The sequence below is a fragment of the Marmota marmota genome, unplaced genomic scaffold (assembly GCF_001458135.2).
Source record: "Marmota marmota marmota unplaced genomic scaffold, marMar, whole genome shotgun sequence".
Taxonomy (NCBI): domain Eukaryota; kingdom Metazoa; phylum Chordata; class Mammalia; order Rodentia; family Sciuridae; genus Marmota; species Marmota marmota.
This window is the reverse complement of record NW_025999928.1, coordinates 771,518-796,673: the sequence shown is the minus strand read 5'-3', so window position 1 is coordinate 796,673 and position 25,156 is coordinate 771,518. Positions and strand designations below refer to the sequence as shown.

Genomic DNA, 25,156 nt, shown 5'->3' with positions numbered 1-25,156 from the left:
ACAGTTTGGGAGTTTTCAGTTCATGCTTTGGGTCTGTGATAATGCCATGGTCATGCAGGTAGTTCATGGTAGAGAAAAATGTTTACCTCATGATAGTTTGGGACACTTAAGACCCAAACTATAGCAAATGCTGCTTATTTATTTGTTCATTTTTGGTACGGGATTGAACTCAGGGACACTTAACTGCTGAGCTTCATCCCCTGTCCTTTTTATTTCTTATTTTGAGACAAGATCTCACTAAGTCGCTAAGGATGGCTTTGAACTTGTTATCATCCTGTCTTGGCATCCGTAGTTGATGGGATTACACGTGTGTACCATCTTGCCTAGCTTCAAATGCTGCTTATTAGATGAAAATGTCATCTCTAATCTATCATCAGCTAGACTGTCACTTAAGACCAGAATATTTCAAACTGCAATCCATCAGTAGTCTATGAAATCATTTTTTTTTTCTTGGTGCTGGCAGATTGAATACAGGGCCTTGTGCATGCTAAGCATATGCTCTACCCTTTAGCTTTACCCCTAACCCCAGCTGAATCAGTTTAGAGGGTGGTAATCAACATTAAGAAAAAACAGAAGATAAGTATTATTTCATGAAACTTTTCACATATATGTGTAAGTGTATTGAATCATGGAGTCAAATGGATTTCTGATAGTGGCTCAAGTTCAACAAAAGTTCTTTAGAATTTTTACTTGTAGAAGGACACAATATCTTTATTTATTTATTCATTTTTATGTGGTGCTGAGGATTGAACCAAGTGCCTCACACATGCTAGACAAGCACTCTAGCTATAACCCCAGCCCATCAATAAAATTCGAAAGCCACTTTCCCAGGCCTGTTTTCTCAGAGTGGAATGCTGACTCTTTTCTCATCTTCCAAGATTCCCCTCATGATGAGTGAAGATTGTAGTTGTATAGTTCATAAGGCCTAACAAATTCACTTGGGATGGGTTGACAGGATCCATGCTCCCTGTTTCATTAGGAAAGCTAAACTTCTGTGCACTAACCTAAGGAGCCAAAGAAAAATGATGGCACAGAAACTTCTGTAAGTATAAAGAGTCTTCTCTCTGCTAAAGAAATGGAGGGAAAAATCAATAAACACTATATCAACATTAAAGGATACTTAAAGTAGAAGAAGAGGTGTGAACTATTGATTCCTTAATATGCACTGCCTTTTCTGGAACTAGCATTTCTGAGAATGTGGGGAGGAAAGAAGTTTTAGGGGGAAAGAACAAGTTTTTAAAAATTTGGGTCAGCTATAATCTTCTGTTGGTTGTTGCTTCTTTGCTCAAATGGACTGATCACAGATGTTTTCTGTAAGGCAGGAATCCCAAAGGTCCTCCCTCATAGTGTGTAGATAGAATTCTTCCAAGAACTTGTAAGACATCATCTCTGGAAAGGGAGCTTAGCACAGGCTTGATTTCTTCCTTTAGCACTAAGCCCAGTGCCTCCCAATATCTCTTGCAGCTGGGGAAGCCAGTCTTCCACCCCAGAAGCCAGTCCTCAGGATCTTTAACCCAGTTAAGCAGTGGGAACACATACTGCTCCATTCCAGGGCCCTCTCCCTGCACTGCCATTCAATTGCTTGGCTCCCATCTCAAGAGAAATAGCAGCAGATCAGCTGCTCTCTTCCCTTATAGTCATGCTTGCCAGAAGGCCAGTTACCCCTTCTTGAGGCTCTTGCGGGCTCTGCAGGTCACCCCCCCACCCCACCCCCGCCCCGGAAAGGAGGGTGGTATCAGGGATTGAACTTAGGGGCACTTAACTACTGAGTCACATCCCCAGCCATTTTTATTTTTTTATTTTGAGACAGGGTCTTGCTAAGTTGTTTAGGGCTTCCGCTAAGTTGCTGAGGTTCATGTTGAACTTGAGATCCTCCTACTTCAACCCCTTGAGCCACTGGAATTACAGCTGTACACCACTGCACGTGGCTCTGCTGGTCATTCTTAAACCGCTTTGACATAGAAAGGTTGCCTCTCACTCTCCAACCCACAAAACCCAAAACCCTTTTTTTGCTGTAAATCGTAAAAGTGACTGGCATTCACTTTACAATGTGGAGTACTTAAGTAATCCCTTCTCTTTATCTTTGGATTCAAAATACCAACTTTGGGAATACGGAAATGTTTCATTCAAATGCTGTTAGATATTTGTTGACCACCTCTTCAACTTGTGACTTCTTGAGAATTTCCACTGAGCCTTCAAACCTAAATTGTTACTTTTATTTACTGAGGCTTTGTCAGCAAGCCAGTTGTCCTATGAATTCATAGTCACCATGTATGACACACTTGTTGCTCGCTCATTTTCCTTCTTTCTTAAATGAGTTCTAAAAATGCAACATAATGAATTCACTTATTTTTTAAAGATATTTTTAGTTGCAGATGGACACAATACTTTTATTTATTTTTATGTGGTATTGAGGATCAAACCCAGTTCCTCACACATGCTAGTCAAGTGCTCTACCACTGAGCTACAACTCCAGCCCCTACTTCTTTTAATTTTTAAAATTCAAAATAATTAGTTAATGAATCATCTTTTTTCCTCACTTTCACACCTAAGTTTCATAATGGAAGTGTTACCAAAAGCTTGGTCCTTGTCCCCAATCCCAATCCAGTAACGAGGACACAGTTTTGAAAAAAAGAAAAAAAAGTTTTATTGCTTTGCTAGCAAAGGAGAAACACCAGGGACCCCTGTCCTAAAGCCTGTGATTCTGTCCATCAGCATGAACAAGGGGCTTTTAAAGAGGTGATTCAACGGTTATATTCAAAGGTTATGTTCCTTTTGGAGTTGTAATTCACTTGTTAATTTCTGAGATCTTCTGGTACCATTCTCAAAGTCTAGATTACTTCATTCCTATAGTGGGTGTGTACTCAAGGATAGATAAATCTGCCTTAAATGGGGAGGAAAGGTAATCCCTGAAATTAGGGAAGGGAGGAGCATTGACAGAGGAAGAGAAAGAAATATGTCCATTTAAAAAATAAGTTGAAATGGCAGAGCAGCAAGGGCTATATTCAAAGCATAAAGTGGACCATTGTTACATTTCCCCACTTTTGGAATTTCTACATTCCATTCTATTGAAAAACGGACAACGACATCTCCAAGCTGCTTCCTGCTGAAAGAAGGTGAAGTTGGGGAAGTAACCCAAAGTCCTTGTTCTATATTGGGTGAGTCATGGACAAGTTGAGGGTATTCAGCATCAGGGCTGTCAGGAGGTCCACACTGGCAGATGGCAGGTGACTGGACAAAGCATTCCTACATATGAACCCTTCCTTTATAGCCTCTAGCTTTACTCACTTTTGGTAGGGCTCACACAAGTGTATATCTTAAGTTACATTAAAAAACAAAGTCCCACATTCTTTTTCCTTTTAAATGTCCATGTAAGACTGTGTTCAGGCTATACTCTCCTGCCAGTTGTTTAAAGACCAAGTTGGTCAAAACTGACTTTGTTCCTATCTACTCTTTTTTAAAAATTTACTTATTTTTTAGTTTTAGGTGGACACAATATCTTTATTTTATTTTTATGTGGTGCTGAGGATCAAACCAGTGCCTCATATGTGCTAAGCGAGAATTCTACCACTTGAGCCACAACCCCAGTCCACTAATCTACTCAGCTGAGATTCATCAGAGATTACTCTTGGAGACAGTGCGAAGCCTTTTGGCTCCTTTAGTTTTCCTCTACCAGTGGTGCCGTCTGCCAGGATAGGTCAGAGTCTTGGCTGACCATGTGGCTTCTCTTGGAAGCATCAGTGATATTTCCATCTCTAATAACCCTCCTATTTGCAGAATGTGCACTGTTTGGCTTCTGGTTCTCTAGAGTCCTCTCCATCTCCCTGGATCAGTACATCAGGTTACTCACCAGAGTTGCAGGGCCCAGAAGGGGTCCCATCATTCTCTGGGTCCTGGCTGACCTTAGAGGGCAAGGGCCAAAATGTTGACTGCTCTTTCCTTGGCCCTTTTCCAAGATTTTTGTTCTAAACATCCAGTAGTTTTACCAGTCTTAAAGTGGGAGTAATAGGTTACAACTTAAATATTTATAATTTTACAGTTACCCCTTTCATTTAATCGGGTCAATACTATAAGTCAGCATTATATCATATCTGTCCTACAGCTGATGGCTTATTATCTCAGGTTGTTTTATTAGAAGCAGTATCTCTGCCAAACCCTAACAGGCAAAAATTATAAAGCTTACAAGGAAAATACAAAAATGAAATTAATAGAGCAAAAACACATTAGTTTGTGTAATAGCTATGAACCAAGTAAAATGATTTTTATAATCTAAAACCTTTACTTATTATATCACCTATTTGAGATCACAGGAATCTTTACAACAAAATTCAATCTTTTGAATACAACTCTAAATGAGCTCAAGTCTAGCTTATTTTTGAGCCATTCTAACATGGAAAAAGGTGGAAGGCAGAGCCTTATTTCAGATAAGGCGGGGCTCTTGACAAATAACACAATACAACATTACATTTGAAACATGAATCAAAGGCTAAGAGAGCTTTTAACTTTCTTTTTTGGAAAAAGTGGCAAATGCTTCTATGTCACCTCTAAACAGATCAGGCTTTCCTTACTACCTTCCAAAAACACATTTAAATTCTATTCCAGTGTGAAGAATAACACAAAATTGTATATATAACAACAAAATTGTATATATTGACAACAGGTTGCTTTATACAGCTATAAAACATCAAATTACATGAATAAACACCAAACAAATTTGTTATTTCTATACAAATATGAGACTATTGCTACAGATAATTTTATTTTGGAAAATACCAAATTGGTACAGTGCTGTTCCCTAAGCTTTACATTTAACTAAATTTAACTTTTAAAGTACAATTTAAAATCCATAGTGTACGGGTAACAATAATCACAGGTCTGTATGGGTTAGCAGTGCTAGCAAAAATCAAAGGACAGCCTTAAATCTCTTATACATTTAGGAAATAGTGATAATGATCAGAAATAGACTTAGTCAAAGCAAACAGATCTAGGACAGGTCTTCAAATGAGAGTGTAACCCTTCCATGTGATATACAATATATAAAAGAGAGCATTTATTGGTTAACGTGCCAGTAAATTTGGATAAACTTTCATTTTATAAACTTATAAAACACTCAGACAAGACTCAGAAAAATATATTCTCAGATGTATACATATATCTAGTTATATATATTTGGAGTGCCAACTACACTGATATAACATAAAATAATAATTGTTTGATTAACCAGTTACAAAGTAATCATTTGAGAGTTTTTAAAGAGGTACAAACTCAGTACATTAAAGTTCAAATAACTTTGTGCTAATTATAGTCAGTTTAATCAGAATTTTTTGGGGGATTTACCTTCTGCAACTTACTTAGACATTCACAGCTTGTTTACTTCCTTAGTTCTGACCTCTCTTTCATCTCGGACTTTAGCACAAGAATATTACTTTCCGCGACAAAATGCTTTCTCATCCAGAAACATTTCTTTTACCTTCCAATTTTACATACTAAAATATTTCCATACCTATAACTTTCTTTTTTCTAGTTTTAGACCCTTTCTTAAATTCATATTCTGAAACAATCCTTATGAATGTTATCTGTGCATTTAAATTTGCACAACATGTTTCATACAAGGAGAAGGCTGGACAATCCAGCATATACAAAAACTGCTCTAATCTTTCTTTCTCCCGGGTGGCATTCAAGGGGTTGGGGCACAGGATATTTTTAAGCCTGACATATCTCCCTTATCATTATCACAATGCCATCAACTTTAAGTGAATTCCCCACTGTCAATTGTACCCAGAAGTTCCTTTGAGGCCTTTTTCTTGTACTTGGCATATTGATATTCAGTGGAGGAGTCCCTTTCCATCCTTTTCTTTCTTTTTTTTCCCCCTTTTTTATTTGGCTTTATTCACTTAACGTAATGTTTTCAAAATTCATTGATGCTATAGCATGCATCCATGTTATTATTATTATTTTTATTAGCTACACATGACATTACAGTGATCTTGGCAATTCATACATTTGAATCAATTGGGGTATAATTTCTCATTTTTCTGATTGTACAGATTGCAGAATCACACTGGTCATAGAGTCACCTATATACATACAGCAATCATAATGTCTATTCTATTCTGCTGCCCTTCCTATTTCCCCTTCCCCCCCTCCCCTCCCATCATTTCTCTCTATCCAATCTAATGTGACACACTTTTTTTTTCTTTTTCTCCTCACAACATCATACATGTATTCTGTACAACGATGAGGGTCTCCTTCCATCTTCCATGCAACTCCCCTTCTCCCTCCTTTTCCCTCCCACCTCTCTTCCCTATTTAGTGGTAATCTTCTCTCCATCCTTTTCTTTAAGCTTCCTTGAAGATCCCTTTGCAGAGGCTGCCTACAAAACACCTGTCAGTTTTAGTTTCTGTCTTTTTGGGGGCTGGGGGAGGGGATTCTGCCAGTCTTCCCAGGCATTTAGTTTGATGGGATACTGTTATAGCAAGAATTGCTTTGCCCCAGTGATGAATATCCCCTGGCCAAATGAGATGTCTTGTCAGATCTTAAAAAGGGAGATTATTCCTGTTCCCACGTCATGAACTGACAGTGCTGGAACCTACAGCCACATCTTTATGGCCAGTAGCCTCCTCCACACACACATCCACTATGGGCAAAAGGGGCTGAATGTCAGGGCAGAGGCCAGGTTCTCTTTATGCATTTTTCTACAGTCCAGGAGCTTTTCTGGGATTTTTTTTTTTTTACAGTGAGATTGTTCTGTGGCTGCCTGGGGCCAGGCTGAGAAACAGGACTGAGAGTGCCAGCACTGGGTTTAGAAGATTTAAATCTTTTTTTTTTTTTTTTAAACACTTTCTTCTTGTGTGCCGCTATCCTTGCTATACTTTTGGCACCTTCAACTTAGTTCCTGACTGTTAAAACCCGTTATTATACAACTGCATAAATGTCTGGTACATACAGAATCTCTTTCATATACTTTACCCTTGATAGTCCAACCTCAACTTCGAGATTGTATAATAATCTGGAAAAAAAAATTAAAAGACCAAATTGTGTTACAGTAAACTCTCTTTCTCTTCAGCTTATACCTATAGGTGGACCATTCAGACAAGATCTCTCTGCTCAAGAGACTACTAGTAAGATCAACACAGCATGGCCTATATCTTAAAGGGCTAGTCACAGATACAAAAAATACAGACAAGAGAGGATCACCAAAACCAGGGCTAACAGAAAGGAACCTTTAAAACAGACAGACCTGCACATACAGATTTCTTCCATTTACTTTATCTTTGGCAGACCAACTCCAACTGCAAGAGTGCATAATAATCCAGAAAGCTATTCAAAGGCCAGATCATTAACAGTAAAACATTATCTTAGAAAGCTTATACTTAGAGGTGACCCTGCAACTTCCTTTACCTTTGACAGACCAACTTCAATCATAAGATTGTACAAAAAATAAACACAGACAACCAGAGAGGAGCACCCAAACTATGGCTGGCAGATGGGAACCTTTAAATTGACCAGCCAAAATCTTTCCCAAGAGACTACCTATTATTAGATCAATGCAGTATTGACCACATCTTAAAAGGGGCAGAAACAGATACAAACAAAACAGAAACACAGACAACAGAGGGAATTCCCCAAAACAAGGCCAACAAACAGATTTGAGAACTTAGACCAGAAAGAAGTAAATATCCCTAGGTTCTCAAGTCTTGCTTAACCATGACTCCTACAGCAGTGGCACCACAGAAGTCCCCATAAAGAGGAACCAGATTGTAGACTGAAGGGTCTCCGCATGCACACCAGATGGCCAAGGGTGTCCTGACTTCACTGAGTTCAGTTTCCTTTTTCTAAAAGTGGACTAGGATGGAGCAACCTGTAGCATTTAGGAGTTCCCAGAACCAAAAGGAGCTTTAGCAATTAATGAAAAAGGTAGTAAACTCCCTTTACTCACAGCAATAGCTTCTCCAGACCAAGGCAAACTCACCCTATCTCCTAACTCTCTTGCAGTTGGTGCTCAACAAGTTCGCCAACCCATTAAGTTTGTGAATCACGTTGGGCTAGGGGGTAATCACACTACTGTGATTTCCCCCACGTTCTGTGATTTCTTCCCCTCTGCGTGTTAATAGTTGTATGCGGTTTTTCTTCTGCCAGTTCATTCCATCAACCTTCGGAAGGCGAAGGAGAGTATTCCTTTCGTCCTAAACAGTAATCACCAGGGAACTATAAACTTTAAAATGGTTTATGTTTTGAAAATTTTACCTTAAAAAAATTAGTTCTCGCAATCATTTTACAGACCCCTGCGGAGCAATTCACACCCACCACTTACAAGCACGCCCATCGCCTTAGCGGGATTCAGCCGAGGTTTGCAGCCCCTTGGGGGATGTAGGGGTTCGGCGTTACGCCACGGGGGGGCGGGGCTTGGGGCGGGGTCCGGGGCGGGGCGCAGTGGCCTCGAGGAGGCGGTCCGGCGGCGGTCCGCGCCTGTTGCCGTGAGAACCCGTGACAACAAAGGCGCAGGCGGCGGCTAGCTGAGCCGAGGAGTCCTGCGCTGGCCGCCGGAGACCCGGGTTTTCCCGAGCCGGTCAGTGTACTGTGGGCCGGGCCGGGCGGGGCGAGAAAGCGGGGCGCCACCCGGCTCTCGGCGTCTCCGCGTCCCCTCCTCCTGGCTGCTGGCCGGGAGTCGGGGCCGCCGCTGGCAGGGGGCGGTTGGTGTGCCGGAAACGACTGGAGTCCTTACTGGGACCCGGGTGAGCGGCCGGAGATAGAGCGGCGCTTCCGGAGGGTAGTTGGGTGCCCCAGAGGTGGAAAGGCCTGCGGAATGGGGCCAGAGTACGTCTTGGATTTATATGTCTCACTGCGGGATGTGAGGAGGGCCTCCTTTTTCCCGTCGTAGAGATTGAAACTTTGTTTTGTCGCAAAACTCTTTTTTTTTTTTTTTCCATCTTAAGAGATTGAACCTGAGGCATTCAAGCACTGTGGAAACCTAAAAGCATCCCTCAGTAGCAGGTGATAATGGAAAAAAGAGGGTACCCAGATTCTTTCTTTGAAACACCTCTTAAATTAACACCGCCTTCTCTAATTTTAAAAAATCTTTAAATTTTTTCACCTTTTTACTTATTTATGCATTTGAGGCCTTTTATAAGATCTTTATACGATTCACTATCCATCTGCTGGGAAGTTTCTTACAAAAATATTAAAATTAACAAACCACGATTTTTAGACAACCATTACTTTCTGAGAAACCAAGAGCATTAAGATGGCACTGGTAGTTGGAGACACCCTCATCAGTGACATGGGAGGTCAAATAAATACTGCTCTTGCTTTTGTTCACACATAAAATACCCATTGACCCTAAATATTACTAGCTTATCAGATTGCTTTCTTTTTTTACATCTATAACCAATAATACATATGTATCTGATGTCTGTAATCAGAATCTGAAGACATACTACTGGTTTAAACCTTGATTTCTTGACAGCTTACAAGCCTTATATTTATGAACCATTATTATTTTTTAATGATTAGGTGAATTTCAATTGCCTAGGTGGCCAAATTTGTTTATAGATATTCCCATCATAATAGCAAAAAAGTGAAAATATCCTAGTTACATTTGATTTTTTAATTATTATTAATTTCATTGAAAGTAGTTAGGGTTGGCTTACCATAGACCATAATTTTTGTTTTAATGTGATGGCATAAAAAAATAAAATGATATGTATGATACAGACTTCAGTTGTAGGGTGTTCACAGACATTTGAAAGAATCAACTCAGCATCCCTAAAGTCTGGAAAAATTTCCAATACCAAATGATTTTTGGAGTCCTTTAGGATCCAAGAAGGAATTTACCATACATAGGAGTATTATTTTCTGCTGCAGAATTTCTTTAGAATGATTAAAACTGGCAAGATTGCCATCTCTTTATTTTGGCTGTAAAGGATAGCTTGTTGGCTCTGTTTTGGGATTTTACAGCCCAAGGGACCTAGTATTGTCATACTCTCAATGGGATCCTAGTAGCATGATGTAAATGGTTTTTGTTGTGATCCTTTTCAAATTGTCTACTTAGAATTATAAATGCATGGTACTGCTGCAGAATTTTTAAGTAGGCTAGTGCATATTAAATATGTTGTCATTAACATCTTCATAGCAGCAGTGTGTAAAATGTTATTTTGTGTCCAGTAGCCTGCTAGTATAATGATAGTGATCAAAATACAGCTTTTGCAAAGAATCTAGCCTGATACCCAAATGATTACTTTTCATTACCTGTACTCAAACACTGTCATAGATTACTTGTTACATTTTTTAGAGTTATACAATCAAGATTGTGAAAATGGATGTACAAGTTTTTATGCAAATGGTGGCAATAGAATTGCTGAGTCTGTGTTTAACTTTTTGAGGAACTGCCAGTCTGTTTTCCAAAACAGCTGTACCATGTTACATTCCCACCAGGAGTGAATTATGTTCCAATTTCTCTACACCCTCACCAATGCTTATTATAATCTGTCTCTTTGTTAATAGTCTTGCTAGTGAGTGTGGAGTTGTATTCATGATTTTAACTGCATTTTTCTGATAGGTAATGATGTTGAGCATCTTCTTATGTGCTTTTGGACATTTGTATGTCTTCTTTGATGAACTGCCTTTTCAGATCCTTTGCCCATTTTAAAATGGCTTTTTAAAGTCTTTGAGTTGTAATAGTTCTTATTCACTTATTTATTTACTTATTTTTATTTTATTTGTTCTTTTTAGTTATATATGACAGTACAGTATATTTTGACATTTGTATACAAACATAAGAGTATATCTTTTTGTAATTAGGATCTCAGTCTTGTGGTTGTACATAATGTGGAGCTTCACTGTGTAATAATTCTTTTTAGTGGGGAGGGGTACTGGGGATTGAACTCTAGGGCACTCGACCACTGAGCCACATCCCAGGCCCTATTTTGTATTTTATTTACAGACAGGGTCTCACTGAGTTGCAAAGCACCTCACTTTTGCTTTGAACTCGTGATCCTCCTGCCTCAGCCTCCCGAGCTGCTGGAATTACAGGCATGTGCCACCGTGACCAGCTGTAATAATTCTTTATATAGTCTAGATGGAAGGTCTCATATTAGATTATGACTTGCAAATGTTTTCTTCCCTTCACTGAGCCGCCAGCTGCCTCCTTTCCTTTTTTTTTTTTCCTTCCTTCTTCCTCCTATTACTAGGGATGGAACCCAGGAATACTCTACCACTGAGCTTTACCTCCAGCCCTTTTTAGATTGAGACACAGTCTCATTAAGTTGCTGAGGGTGACCTTGAATTTGTGATCCTCCTACCTCAGTCTCCTGAGTAGCTGGAATTACAGGTCTGTGCCTCTATGCCCAGTGTCTTTTCTCTTTCTTGATGGAGTCCTTTGAGGCACATAGTTTTTAAGTATTTTTTCATTTAAAGTTTGTATATATTTTTTTAAATTGCTTTTGCTTTTTGGTGCTATATCTGAGAAATCATTGCCAAATCCCAGGTCTTGAAGAGTTACTCCTGTGTTTACTTTTAAAAATTTTAGGGCTGGGGATATAGCTCATTCAGTAGAGTGCTTGCCTCACATGCACAAAGGCCTGGGTTCAATCTGCAGCACAAAAAGAAAAAAGAAAAAAAAATTATAGTTGAAGCTCTTAAATAAAAACCTAAAAGTCTGTGATTCATTTTTGGTATTTATATATATATATATATTCAATTTTGGTTATTTTATATGTATATATGAATGAATTCCAACTTCATTCTTATACAGAGGATATTCATTATTTGTTGAAAAAACTGTTCTTTCCCCATTGAATTATCTTAGCACCCCTATTGAAAATCAGTTTTTGTAAACAAGCCGTTTTATTTATTTATTTATTTTTAAAAATATCTTTATTTTAATTTATTTATATGTGGTGCTGAGGATCGAACCCCGTGCCTCACAAGTGCGAGGCAGGCGCTCTGCCTCTGAGCCCCAGCCACAGCCCCAGTGGGTTTATTTTTGGATTCTTAGTTCAGTTGTGTTGATCTATATGTCCTATGCCAGTACCACATTGTTTTGTTTTTTTATACCTTTATTTTATTTATTTATTTTTATGTGATGCTGAGGATTGAACCCCAGTGCCTTCACACCCAGTGCTGGCAAGTGCTCTACCACAGAGCCACAACCCCAGCCCACCACATTGTTTTGATTATTGTTGCTTGGTTTTGAAATTAAGGAAGTGTGAGTTCTACTTTATTGTACTTTTTCAAGATTGTTTTAGCTACTCTGTGTCCGATGAGTTTCTATAAATTTCAGGATTAGTTTGTCAATTTCTTCAAAGAAGTCAGCTGGCATTTTGATTAAATTGATATGGGGAATGTTGACATCTTAACACTATTAAGCCTTCCAGTCCATAAACATAGGACTTTTGTCATTTGTTTAGATCTTCTTTTATATTCTTTTAGCAATACTTTGTAGTTTTCAGGTATATATTTTACATATCTCTTATTAAGTTTATTCCTAAGTATTTTGTTCTTTTTGATGCTAATTATGAATAAAATTGTTTTCTTAATTTTCAGGATGTTTATTGTCAAGTTTAGTTGCCAATTTATTTATTTATTTATTTATTTTTTAGCAGGGATTGAGCCCAGGAACCCTTAACCACTGAGCCCTATCTCCAGTCCTTTTTATTTTTTATTTTGAGATAGGGTCTCATTAAGTTGCTCAGGACCTTGCTAAGTTTCTGAGGCTGGTTTTGAACTTGTGATCCCGCTCAGCCTCCTAAGTTTCTGAGATTATAGGCATGTGCCACCGTTCCTGGCATCAGTTCAATTTTTTTGTGTGTGATAATGGGGATTGAACCCAGGGATGCTATATTCCTTAGCTATATCCACAGCCCTTTCTAATTTTTATTTTGAGACGCAGGGTCTCACTAAATTGCCCTGGCTGGCCCTGAACTTGAGATCCTTCAGCCTCAGCCTCCTGAGTGGCTTGAAATAAAAACACTAGTTTAAAATTTTTAATTTTTAAATAAGAATTTTTAAAAATTTGTTTTACTTGTTGATGGATCTTTATATGTGGTACTGAGATTTGAACCCAGTGCCTCATACATGCTAGGCAAGCATTTTGTCACTGAGCTACAGCCCCAGCTCTTAAATAGGAATTCTTTTTTTTTTTTTTTAAATATTTATTTCTTTTAGTTTTCGGCGGACACAACATCTTTGTTTGTATGTGGTGCTGAGGATCGAACCCGGGCTGCACGCATGCCAGGGGAGCACACTACCGCTTGAGCCACATCCCCAGCCCATTAAATAGGAATTCTTGAAACTGTTTTCATGGATTTACTTCTGATATTTCTGGAAAAGAGGAGATACTATTTTTATAGCTAGCTACAAAATCTAATACAAATGTTTGCTTTTCTCATGTGTATTTTTACATATTATTTTTCTTTTCTAACTCTGACTATTCAATATTTAGATTAATGAACAGGGAAACATTACCATTATAGAAATAAAGGCACAGTGGAATTCCATTTACCTAATGGTTAGTTTCATAATTTATCAACTTATGGCCTCTGCCTGCTTGAATATTTTGAAGCAAATTCAGGCATCATATAATTTTATCAGTAAATTAATGATGTACTTTCCAAGACACATTTACTATCTGTAACTATTTTCAACTAAAAAAGAATCTGCTTTAATTGACTTTAAATTGTGGGTAGTTTTATTAAGGTAAGCAGAGTCAATAACTTGTCTTTTGTTTTGATACACAGGAGTCCAGATCTTATGTAAAATGGATGTTTCTCACACTAGATACTGAATTTTAAGTAAATAACCTATTTAGTAAAATCTAAGCTGCCATGGAAGAAATACCAGTAAAAGTTGCTGTAAGAATTAGACCTCTACTTTGCAAAGAAGTTCTTCATAATCATCAAGTTTGTGTGAGAGTTATTCCAAATACCCAGCAAATTATCATTGGGAGAGATAGAGTCTTTACTTTTGATTTTGTTTTTGGCAAAAATTCCACTCAAGATGAAGTTTATAATACTTGTATAAAGCCCCTAGTATTATCACTTATTGAGGGGTATAATGCAACGGTTTTTGCCTATGGACAAACTGGATCTGGGAAGACATACACCATTGGAGGAGGCCATGTTGGTAAGATATTCATATTCTTTGGCTTTTATTTGAGAAAATAGAAAAAAGTGAAAATATGACAATATCTGACACACAGTAGATGTTTGGCATGTTGATTGAATAATTAGAGAATATATAGTATAATCAAATGTGATCATAAGATCATTATATTTGACAGATTAGTTTTTAAATATTGAAAGTCCATTAAATAATCGAACTTATGATGGTATTTTCTTGAGGAAAGATGTTTAAGACAATGTTTAGTGCTAAGCTTACCTTGTTATTTTGAACAAAGTTTAAAATAGAGATAAATAAGTTGATATGATCAGATTTTGCATTCTTTAATAAACCGTTTAGAAATATTAAGAGTCCTACAACTAGGAGTTAGGGGCAGGAAGAAAAAATTTTTTTTAAAACTTTTTTTTAATTATTTTTTTTAGTTGTAGATGGACATAATACCTTTATTTGTTTATGTGGGTGGTACTGGGGATCGAAACCAGAGTCTCACACATGCTAGGTAAGCACTCGACCACTGAGCCACAACCCCAGCCCAGAAAAATTTATTTTGTAGTTTCAAGTGTATTTTAGAATATAATTTCTTCTAATTGTAATAATAGTGTAGAAGAGGTAGAATCATGGGATTTCTTATAGACTTGGTGGGACCCTGGAAATCATTTCTCTTCACGAAACACGAGGAGCTCCAGCCAAGGAAATGAATTCTTTAGTTACGTGATTGGTAATGGAATGGGGATTGAAAGCCAACTCCTCTGTTGAGATTGTTTATAAGCTTTTTTTTTTTTTTTTTCCTTTTATGGTAAGAAAGTATTTAGGCTGGGCATGGTAGTGTATACCTCTAATCCCAGTGATTTGGGGTCTGAGGCGGGAGAATTCAGAGTTTAAGACTAGCCTCAGCAATTTAGCAAAGTCCTAAGCAATTTAATGAGATCATAAGCAACTTAGTGAGACCCTGTCTCAAAATTAAAAATAAAAAGGGCTGGGAATGGAGCTCAGTGGTAAAGCACCCCTGGGTTTAATCCCCAGTACTAAAAAGAAAAAAAAAAAGTCTTTATTCAGGATTGGTGTGCTGAATGTAGAGACCACTGCAATGGGATTTTTGCAGTGAGGGAAAAAGATTGTCTTGATACCAAATACAGTATGGACTGTAAGTGGGAATTTATAGCCAAGGAACAAGGTGGGGCCAATAGAAAATTACTATGAGGTAACATCAAGAGTGAGAGAAATTCTGGCTAAAATCAACTAATAGGATTCTTGCCCAAGACAGGCCAGTGTGATTAGATATCTCCTGGGAGATAGTAGAGGATTAGGAACCATATCAGATATTGAGAGTGGAGGATTCTTCTATTTTAGTCCAGCTTTTTTTTTTTTTTTTGGCTACTGTGATCAAAAGACCTGACAAGAATAATGTAGAGGAGAAAAGTTTATTTGTGACTCATGGCTTCAGAGGTCTCAGTCCATGGATGGCTAACTCTGTTGTCCTGGGCCTGAGGTGAGGCCTGAGGTGAGGCAGAACAATATGGCGGAAAGTAGCAACTCAGGACATTGCACAGGAAACAAGAGACCTCTGCTCACTGGGGACAAAATATGTACTCCAAAGGCAAGCCCCCAGTGACCTACCTCCTCCAGCCACACCCTACCTTCCTACAGTTACCACCCAGTTAATCCATTCAAGTGGATTAATACACTGATGAGATTAACCTCTCATAACCTAATTTTTTCCCCTCTAAACTTTCTTGCATTTGTCTCACACATGAGTTTTGGTGGACACTTTGTATCTAAACCATAACACTTGCTAAACTGACTTAATACAGTTCTTTTTTTTTAATATTTATTTTTTAGTTTTAGGTGGACACAATATCTTTATTTTGTTTTTATGTGGTGCTGAGAATCTAACCCAGTGCCTCACGCATACTAGGCGAACGCGCTACCACTTGAGCCACATCCCTAGCCCTAATACAGATCTTAATAATAACTGATTTTTTTAAAAAAAAGTGCACAGATTGCCTAGGAGAATGTTCAGAAACTTGAAGAAAGGTTGGCCAAGTAAAAAAATCTTTTTCACGGTTGTCAAAAAGCTTTAATCAGAAGCTTTTTGTGAATATCACTTATGAAAGCTGAATGAGCTTGACATTTTAAGAATCTGAGCTTTTTTCACAACAAAGTCTTCAAAGCATTTCTAAAAGTATTTTGTGAAGAAACAAAACCATCTTTTAGGAAATCACATGCCAGAATGACTTCTGTACATTCCTGCCTCCTATTCCTTTATCTCATACTCAAACTCCACCTTCACATCTGCTTCCAAGGAACATACCTCTGACACTAAAAAAGCACTTGGAAAACCTGGTTCAGTGTGATATAAAGCAAACTTTTGAATATTGTACATATGCATTATTGCCTGAAATTTTAGTGTTCTCTCTATATAGTGGCTCAGTAAATTTTCTTATTTTCATACTTCTCAAATGTAGAATATGTGACTTTCAGAAACTTGTCTCATGGGCTGGGGATGTGGCTCAGCGGTAGAGTGCTCAACTAGCATATATGAGGCCCTGAGTTCTATCCTCAGCACTGCATAAAAATAAATAAATAAAATAAAGGTATTGTGTCCAACTACAACTTAAAAATAAATACTTAAAAAAAAAAAAAAACTTGTGGCTCTGAAGAAGTCCTTGTTTCAAAGATTATATTGAGGGACCTGAAGTGCCCAGTATCCTTCAATTTTTTTTTTTTTTAAGAGAGAGAATTTTTTAATGTTTATTTTTTAGTTTTCGGCGGACACAACATTGTTGTTTGTATGTGGTGCTGAGGATCGAACCCAGGCCGCACGCATGCCAGGCAAGCGCGCTACCACTTGAGCCACATCCCCAGCCCACCTTCAATTTTTTTGAATTTATTTTTTAGTTATAGGTAGACACAATATCTTTTTTTTTTTCATGTGGTGCTAAGGATCGAACCCAGTGCCTCACACATGTCACGCGAGCGCTTTACCTCTGAGCCACAACCCCAGCCCTAGTATCTTCCAATTTTAAAAAATCTATATATAATTAAATTTTTCTAATGAAAATTGGGTTTCTTTTGAAGATGGTAATTTTTTAAAAAATTGGCAAATGGTTTATGATCTTAAAGACCTACTATCAACTTTACACTAATAGTACTTTTGAGATATTCAGAACCTAGTGATATAGTTATATTGATTTTTTTTTTTTTTGTGAGGGAATACTGAGAATTGAACCCAGGGGCACTCAACCACTGAGCCACATCCCTAGCCCTATTTTGTATTTTATTTAGAGAAAGAGTCTTAGCACCTTGATTTTGCTGAGCTGGCTTTGAATTCGTGGTCCTCCTGCCTCAGTCTCCTGAGCTGCTGGGATTATAGGCATGCGCCACCACGTCCAGTAGTTATATTGATTTTTATTAAGAGGTCATGAGTATACCCTTTGTATACCCTTTAAACAGTATATACTGTCTAAATGATGGCTGTTGAAGTATTAAACTTGACAGGTTCTCTAATTTAGTCTATTTCAGGAATATAACTACCAACATTGCAAATGTGGTAGTTTTGTTTTATTTTTCCTTATGGTGCAGGGGATTGAACACAGGGCTTCACAAATGCAAAGGAAGTGCTCTACCACTGAGCTATATATAACCCCATCCCTCAAATGTCTCTAAGGGCACCAAAATACATGTTTAAACGTATTATAAATATTTGACATTTAAGTTTTTAAATTGCTGTGCATTGTTACCTGCTGATAAAGGGAATAATTGAGCTGTTTCTGGTCAGTCGAATATTTTGGCTACTCTAGATTGCTTATTTATATTATAGTTTGAAAGAATTTAGGTATTTTCTTCTAGAAACTTCTTTCTAGAAGTTTTTGAAAAGGAATTTTTTTCAAAAAATATATATTTTTTTAGTTGTACTTGGACACAATACCTTTATTTTATTTATTTATATGTGATGCTGAAGATCAAACCCAGGGCCTCACACATGGTAGGCGAGCACTCTTACAGCTGAGCCACAACCCCAGCCCTGAAAAAGAATTTTTGTTTTCTTCCTTTTGTAAAAACCTATAGCTTCCTTTACTTGCTACACAATGGCAGCTTTAAATCTTGAATTAGGAAAAAGGCAGCCATCCTAGTTACCCAATAAGTTCCAAGGTTTTAATACTGCAGATATTTCAACAAAATTTGCACAGGTGCATTAAAATAGTTTGGAAATAATAATACAGAACTTACATATCCTTTATATATTTTTCAAATGTATATGAAAATGTATATATTTTTAAATGATCTGTCATTCACCTATTAATTTTTCTCAAAAGAATAGAACTCTAAAAACATTTATTTCAAAATTTACGGTACTGGTATGTTTGTTCCTCAATTTGAGTTGTCATAGGCATCCCAAATCTGAAACAATGGGATTTAATGACTTAATAAAGGTTCAGGTTTTTTTTATACTTATTTTTTAGTTGTATGTGGACACAATATCTTTATTTCATTCTTATGTGGTCCTGAGGTTTGAACCCAGTGCCTCATGTGTGCTAGGCGAGAACTCTACCACTGAGTCACAACCCCAGCTCCAAAGGTTCAGATTTTTGAGATGAGTGTTGCCTCGAATCTAGTTTGGTAATCTACTTGAAAGCAAGGTATCTTTATTTTTATTATTATTATTTTATTTAGTTTTTGAGACAGGGTCTCATTAAGTTCCTTAGGGCCTCAATAAATTGCTGAGCTGGCCTCAAATTTGTTATTCTCCTACTGTAGCCTCCCAAGTTGCTGGAATTATAGGTCTGTACCCCTGGGCTGGGATGTAGCTCAGCGCAAACCACTTGCCTCACATTCTCAAAGCCCTAGGTTCGATCTCCAGTTCCAAAAAAGAAAGACAAAATAAAGAACCACACACACATACACACACACACACACACACAAAGATTAAAAAAAAAAAAAAAGGTGTGCGCCACTATATCTAGCTCAGAAAGCAAGTTATTAAGTTTCATTTGAGGGCAGACTTTTATTGCTTTGAATATATTTTCTCTGAAACAATGCTGAAAATGCTGAAGCTGGTTTACAAAATGTATCTAACCTTAAGTTTCAATTTATACCTCCATTATTTTTTTTTAAGAGAGAGAGAGAGAAATTTTTAATATTTATTTTTTTGTTTTCGGCGGACACAACATCTTTGTTTGTATGTGGTGTTGAGGTTCGAACCCGGGCTGCACGCATGCCAGGCGAGCACACTACCGCTTGAGCCACATCCCCAGCCCTCCATTTATTTTAAATTTTATCTTTTATACTTTTTTTTACTATTTTAAAAATCGTGGAAAATATACATAAATACAAACAACTAGTACTTTTAATTGTACTTTTAAGTGCATAGGTATTTGGTATCAGATATATATTCACAGTGTTAATACCACTCTTTCCAAAAATTTTTATCTCTATATCCATTAAGCAATGAATACCTCAGCCTTTACCCTCTAATTCCAATTTACTTTCTGTCTCTGTAAATATTTGACTATTCTAGATATTTCATAGTAGTAGAATCATATAATGCTTGTCTTTCTGCTTCTGACTTCTCTCAGCATATTGTAGTATGTATCAGAACCTCATTTCTTTTTGACTGAATAAATCTCATTGTATGTATATACTAAGTGTTATTTATTCATTTCTCTGTCAGTGAACACTTGGTTTATAATCTCCTTTTGGCTTTTGTGAATAATGCCACTGTAAACACTGGTATACAGATGTCTGTCATAGGTATATGTAAAGCTGCTTTAACTCCTTTTTTAAAATGGAACATAAATAAATGTTCACTCAAATGCTATGGTACTAATCTGTGTTCCAGGTTGTGTAAGTTGTGGATTCAAATAATGATGTTGATATGTTCTCTTCCTTGTTCCTGGATTCTTTTTCTAGGCTTGGGCAGAACTGGCCTTTCTACATCTCTCCTGTATACATATCCTGTCACCATCAGACTGCTTTGCTTCCCTGCAATTTCTACACCTTTCTATTTTCAAGTCCCCTTCACCTTTCTACCCCACCCCAAAATCTCAGTAGATTCTCAAGTGAATAAATAAATCTTAAGATTCTAAGAGTGAAGAAATACGATTAATATGAGTGCTTTTTTAAAAAACAAATTATTCTTACTAATATAAACAATGCTAGTGATTGGGATTCTACCCAGTCTGTAATAAATGATCTAAATAGAAAGAGATTTTAGTATAAAGAACTATGAAATAGGTTGGTCTCATGTGGGGTCAGTTGCCAGTATTGTTTTGTCCTCCCTGCATCTTTTTCTGCTTTAGAAATTACATTGTCTAAAAGCTTCAGCATTTTTATCACCAAGGCTCCCACTAGTATTGGGGACACTGGTGAATACTCCAGGGATGGGGTAGATTTGGGTAAGGACAGCCCTTTATATAAAAGGAGTTTTAATGAGCCAAGGTCCACTTCCTTGGATGTAGTATTTAAGGAACAGTGAATTGATGAATTAGGAAGATAATGTGTTTATAAGATGGCATGGCTGGGGCTGGGGTTGTGGCTCAGAGGTAGAGCATTCGTCTAGCATGTGTGAGGCTCTGGGTTCGATCCTCAGCATCACATAAAATAAATAAAATAAAGGTACTGTGTCCAACAACAACTAGAAAATATTTAAAAAATGGCATGGCAGGCTGGGAATGTGGCTCATGCCGTAGCGCTCTTGCCTAGCATGTGTGGGGTGCTGGGTTCGATCCTCAGCACCACATAAAAATAAAATAAAGTTGTTGTGTCCACCGAAAACTAAAAATTAAATATTAAAAAAAATGGCATGGCATATTTATGGAATATATAACATACTTTTAATATATTTTTACATAATTTAATCTTTTATATCAAAATGGACATTTCTATTGTACCTACCTGCTTTGAGTTTCACTAATGCCACTTGTGGCCTAAAGCATTCATGGGACTTTCAATAATATATTTTATCACATCTTTTGTTTTTGTCTTAAACTTATATAAATATGTTTAATTTATTGGTTTGGCTTGTCATTTAGTTATTATGAACTTCCTTTTGTTATATGCTTTTTCCAGTTCTCTACAATATATTTAGTTTATTTTATAACTATATTTAAAGCTTTATGTTGCTGGGTATGATGCATATCCTGATACATGCCTGTAATCCAAGCTACTAGGGAGTCTGAGGCAGGAGGATCACAGGTTTGAGGCCAGCTTCAGCAACTTGGTAAGACCCTATCACAAAATTTAAAAAAGTGGGGGGAGGGACTGGTTTGGGGATGTAGCTCAGTGGTAAAGCACCCCTGGATTCAATCCCCAGTACTGGGAGAAAAAAAATCTAAACAACAAGAACCCTTTAAGTAACAGGTTTATGTATTTAAATGATCTTAAATGGTAAAAATTCAAATATGACAACTATAAGATAAAAAAAATTAAAATGTTCCTTTGTTTTCACTTTTTATTCTAACTCCCCAAAGTAAACAATTTTATTTTAAGTATTTTTGTATAGATATGTGTATGTTCTTTTAGCCAGATAAGACAATTGCTTTTCTTTTATTCATAGATCTTAGACATCTATATTATAGTAGGTGCAGGGTATACCATTGTTAACTAGGCATGCTTTTAATAGATCATTAGGTTGTGTTGATTTTTTTTCAAACAAGCAATACTTACTTATCCTTACGTAACATCTTTGGATGTATAAATATGTATTCTTTTTATTTTTTTTACATTGAAGATTGAACCCAGGAGCATTATATCCCTGAGCTACATTCCCAGTTCTTTTTATTTTTTTATTTTATCTTGAGACAGGGTCTTGCTGAGTTGCCTAAGGTTTCACTAAGTTGCTGAGGCTGGCCTTGAACTTGCAATCCTCCTGCCTCAGCCTCCTGAGCTGCTGGAATTACAGGCATGCACCATCGCACCCAGCACATTTATTTTTTTATTGCTCTTTCTCCTTAGTAGACTCACAAGAGGTCAGGAATTTGTTTCTCCTCTGTTTTGTCCAGAGTGCTAGAATAGTGCATGGTACATATTAGGTACTAAGTAAATATTTGTTGAATGAATGTATGAATAAATTTTGAGTAAAGGGATGCATATAAATATTTTGATCTATGAATTTTATCATATTGTGGTTTAAAAAATTTCACAATAGAAATGTAGGAAAATTTATTAAGTATAAATTTTGGATAGTAGCTTTTCTTGTATTTCAAGTTCCAGATGTACTTTCCTTTCTAAATTTTCAGCTTCAGTTGTGGAGGGTCAAAAGGGTATCATTCCTCGTGCTATTGAAGAAATATTTCAAAGCATCTCGGAAAATCCTAGCATTAACTTTGTTATAAAAGTATCCTACATAGAAGTATACAAGGAAGACCTAAGAGATCTTCTGGAATTGGAGACATCCATGAAAGATCTTCACATCCGAGAAGATGAAAAAGGAAACACAGGTGAAGTAGCCTACTTAATTGATTGCCTTCATTAGCAAATAGATATGCTTTATTCAGTTTCTGGATATTCCAAAGAAACAAATGATAGAAGCAGAATGAATTTGTGTGTTTGTTTGGTTTTGGCACTGGAGATTTAACTAAAGTGTGCTTTACCATTAAGCTGTATCGCCAACCCTTTTTAATTTTGAGGTAAGGTCTCACTAAGTTGCTAAAGTTAGCCTCAAACTTGGGATCCTCCTGCTTCAGCCTACTAAGTAACTGGGATAACAGGTGTGTACCACTATGTCCAGCCTGAGTTTATTTTTAACTTTTTATTAATTAATTAACTAAAATTTGGGGTGCTGGGGATCAAACCAAACATCTTGCCCATAGTACACAGGTGTTATATCACTGAGTTATACTCATAGCCCCTTGTTTTTACTTTTAAGTTGAATAGCTTATTGATTATTAATCTTTTGATTATTAATTTTACGTAAATACTCAGGTGAAAAAGTAGTTCTTCTGATTAATTTCTAGTTCATGATAGTGATTTCCTATAATTGCCTTCCTCTGAATTGAACTCAAGTGTGACTGTGATATCAGCTACAATTATTTTTGTATATTTTCCCCAGAGATTGGGGATGACTTTTACTTTAGGTATTCATCCAGGCTGATCCAAAACTCTCCTTTCTTTCTCTTAAATTTTCAAATTTTTGTTCCAGCATTCCTATTTCTTTTTTTAAGTTTAGAGTTTATATTCTTTATGTTTTTACTTCTTTATATTGACATTTACCATTTTTTGTTATGCTTTTCAATGTCTGCCTTTCTGTGCTGGCAACCTTTTTAACTTCAGTAATTAATAAAAAATTGTTTGGAAATCGAAGATTACAATGGTAGGGTCAAAATGCAAGTTTTTTTTTTTTTTTTTTTTGTTTGTTTTTTTAAACCAGAGATCGAACCCAAGGGCACTTAACCACTGAGCCACATCCCCAGCCCTTTAAAAAAAATATTTAGAGACAGGGTCTCACTAAGTTGCTGAAGCTGACTTTGAACTCTTGATTTTCCTGCCTTAGCCCCCTGAGTTGCTGGGAATACAGTTGTGTACCACTATGCCCGGTTCAAAATACAAGTAGTTAAAAAAATAATGACTTTTGTTTTTCTGATTTAAAAGCTAGTATTTTCATTATAGTGCATTTTCAAAACAGAAAACTATAGGGAAGAAAACTAAAGATTGTCTTTGATCCCAGAACCTAGAAATAGCAACTTTCTCTCTCTTCTCTCCTTCTCTCTCTCTTTTTAAATTTATTTTAGTGTGTACGTATGTATGTGTGTGTGTCTGTGTGTCTGTGTGTCTGTCTGTCTTTGGGGATCCAACCCTGGGCCTCACATGCTAAACAAGTACTCTACCACAAAGCTACACCTCCAGTTTACAACTTCTCTTTGGTATGTTTCCTTCTAGATTTATTTTTCTGCATACGTGTAATTTTTTTTAAGTATATACTTGCACCACCCACCTCTTATAGTTTTTGCATTTTACTTTTATTTAATATTTATATGCATTTTCACATGTCATTAAATAGTTTTGAAACTTATGATTCTGTGGTCCTGTGGTAATTTGTCTTATGAATGTGTTATCATGTTTTATTTAAGTAGTGTTCCATTGTTGGCCATTTAGGCTGTTTCCAGGTTATAACTATTATTAATAACATTGCAACGAATGGGTTTTTTGGTTTGTTTTTTTTCCTGTAAAGGTTTATTGAGAAAATGGGGTTCAGTCCTTCTTGGCAGCTGCTTTCCTCACGGAGGACATTGCTTAGCTCCTCTTGCTTCTTTTTAACGTGGTGGATGTGTCCCCATCCTTTTCTTGACAAACTTGAGGGCCCAATTGCCCTTGGAGATCTTGAATAGCTCCATGGCATGATGCCCATAGTGGGCACAGCCACACACCTTTCAGATCCTGTCCTGCATGAACTGGTATGCTTAGTAAGGTGCCTCCAATGGTGGCTGTGCTTCGACCTGTTCATGTTCTTGGTCACCATGGGCCTCTTGTTGACTTCCTAGTGCTTAGGAAAGGAAGATGGGCATTATCATTCAAATAGCAATCTGTAGGGGACTTTAGATCTTGCCTCTTTATAGACCCATCCTGGCAGTCCTGGTGTTTTTAGATGTCTGAAGAATATGATTTTTGTCTTATTTTTCAGAAAAAAGTAAACATGGTAGTTTATGATCTTATTAGGTAAATCACTATAATTTCTCTTGTCTGAAGAGAATTCAGACTGATGTTTTGAACTTCTTTATCATATGGAACAGAATTATTGAATGTTTTCCTTTATCAAAAAAATCACAAAAATAATATATACTAATTGTGAAGCATTAAACAACATAGAAGTATATGCTATACTACTTGTAATAATTTAATGATTAAAATATTTCACAGCTGATATCATTCCTGCAAAGGTTTGGAAGGATGTACAAACAATCTTAAAATAAATTGCTATATCTTGTTTAATGGCCCATTCACAACCAAAAATGCATTTGTTTGACAAATTTCTTTATAGTACTTTTCTGTTTATTTTTTTTTCTTTAGTACTTTCTTCTTTCTTTTTTTTTTTTTTTTTTTT

General features: G+C 36.8%; 1 protein-coding gene across 10 annotated transcripts in view; it reads left to right on the top strand.

Moving 5' to 3' along the window:
• The first annotated feature begins 8,437 nt into the window (after nt 1–8,437).
• The window catches only part of Kif27 (kinesin family member 27), an 88,786-nt gene continuing 72,067 nt past the window's right edge, over nt 8,438–25,156 (top strand). For 3 of the 10 annotated variants that reach the window (XM_048800427.1, XM_048800426.1, XM_048800424.1), the window contains exons 1-3: nt 13,985–14,121; nt 21,230–21,337; nt 22,356–22,556. In XM_048800427.1, the coding sequence (XP_048656384.1) occupies nt 22,539–22,556 (18 nt within the window). In that variant the 5' untranslated portion in view covers nt 13,985–14,121; nt 21,230–21,337; nt 22,356–22,538. Of the gene's footprint in view, nt 8,570–13,179; nt 14,122–21,229; nt 21,338–22,355; nt 22,557–25,156 lie in introns of those variants that run through there. The other 7 variants (XM_048800422.1, XM_048800421.1, XM_048800423.1 and 4 more) reach the window with 4 other exon arrangements.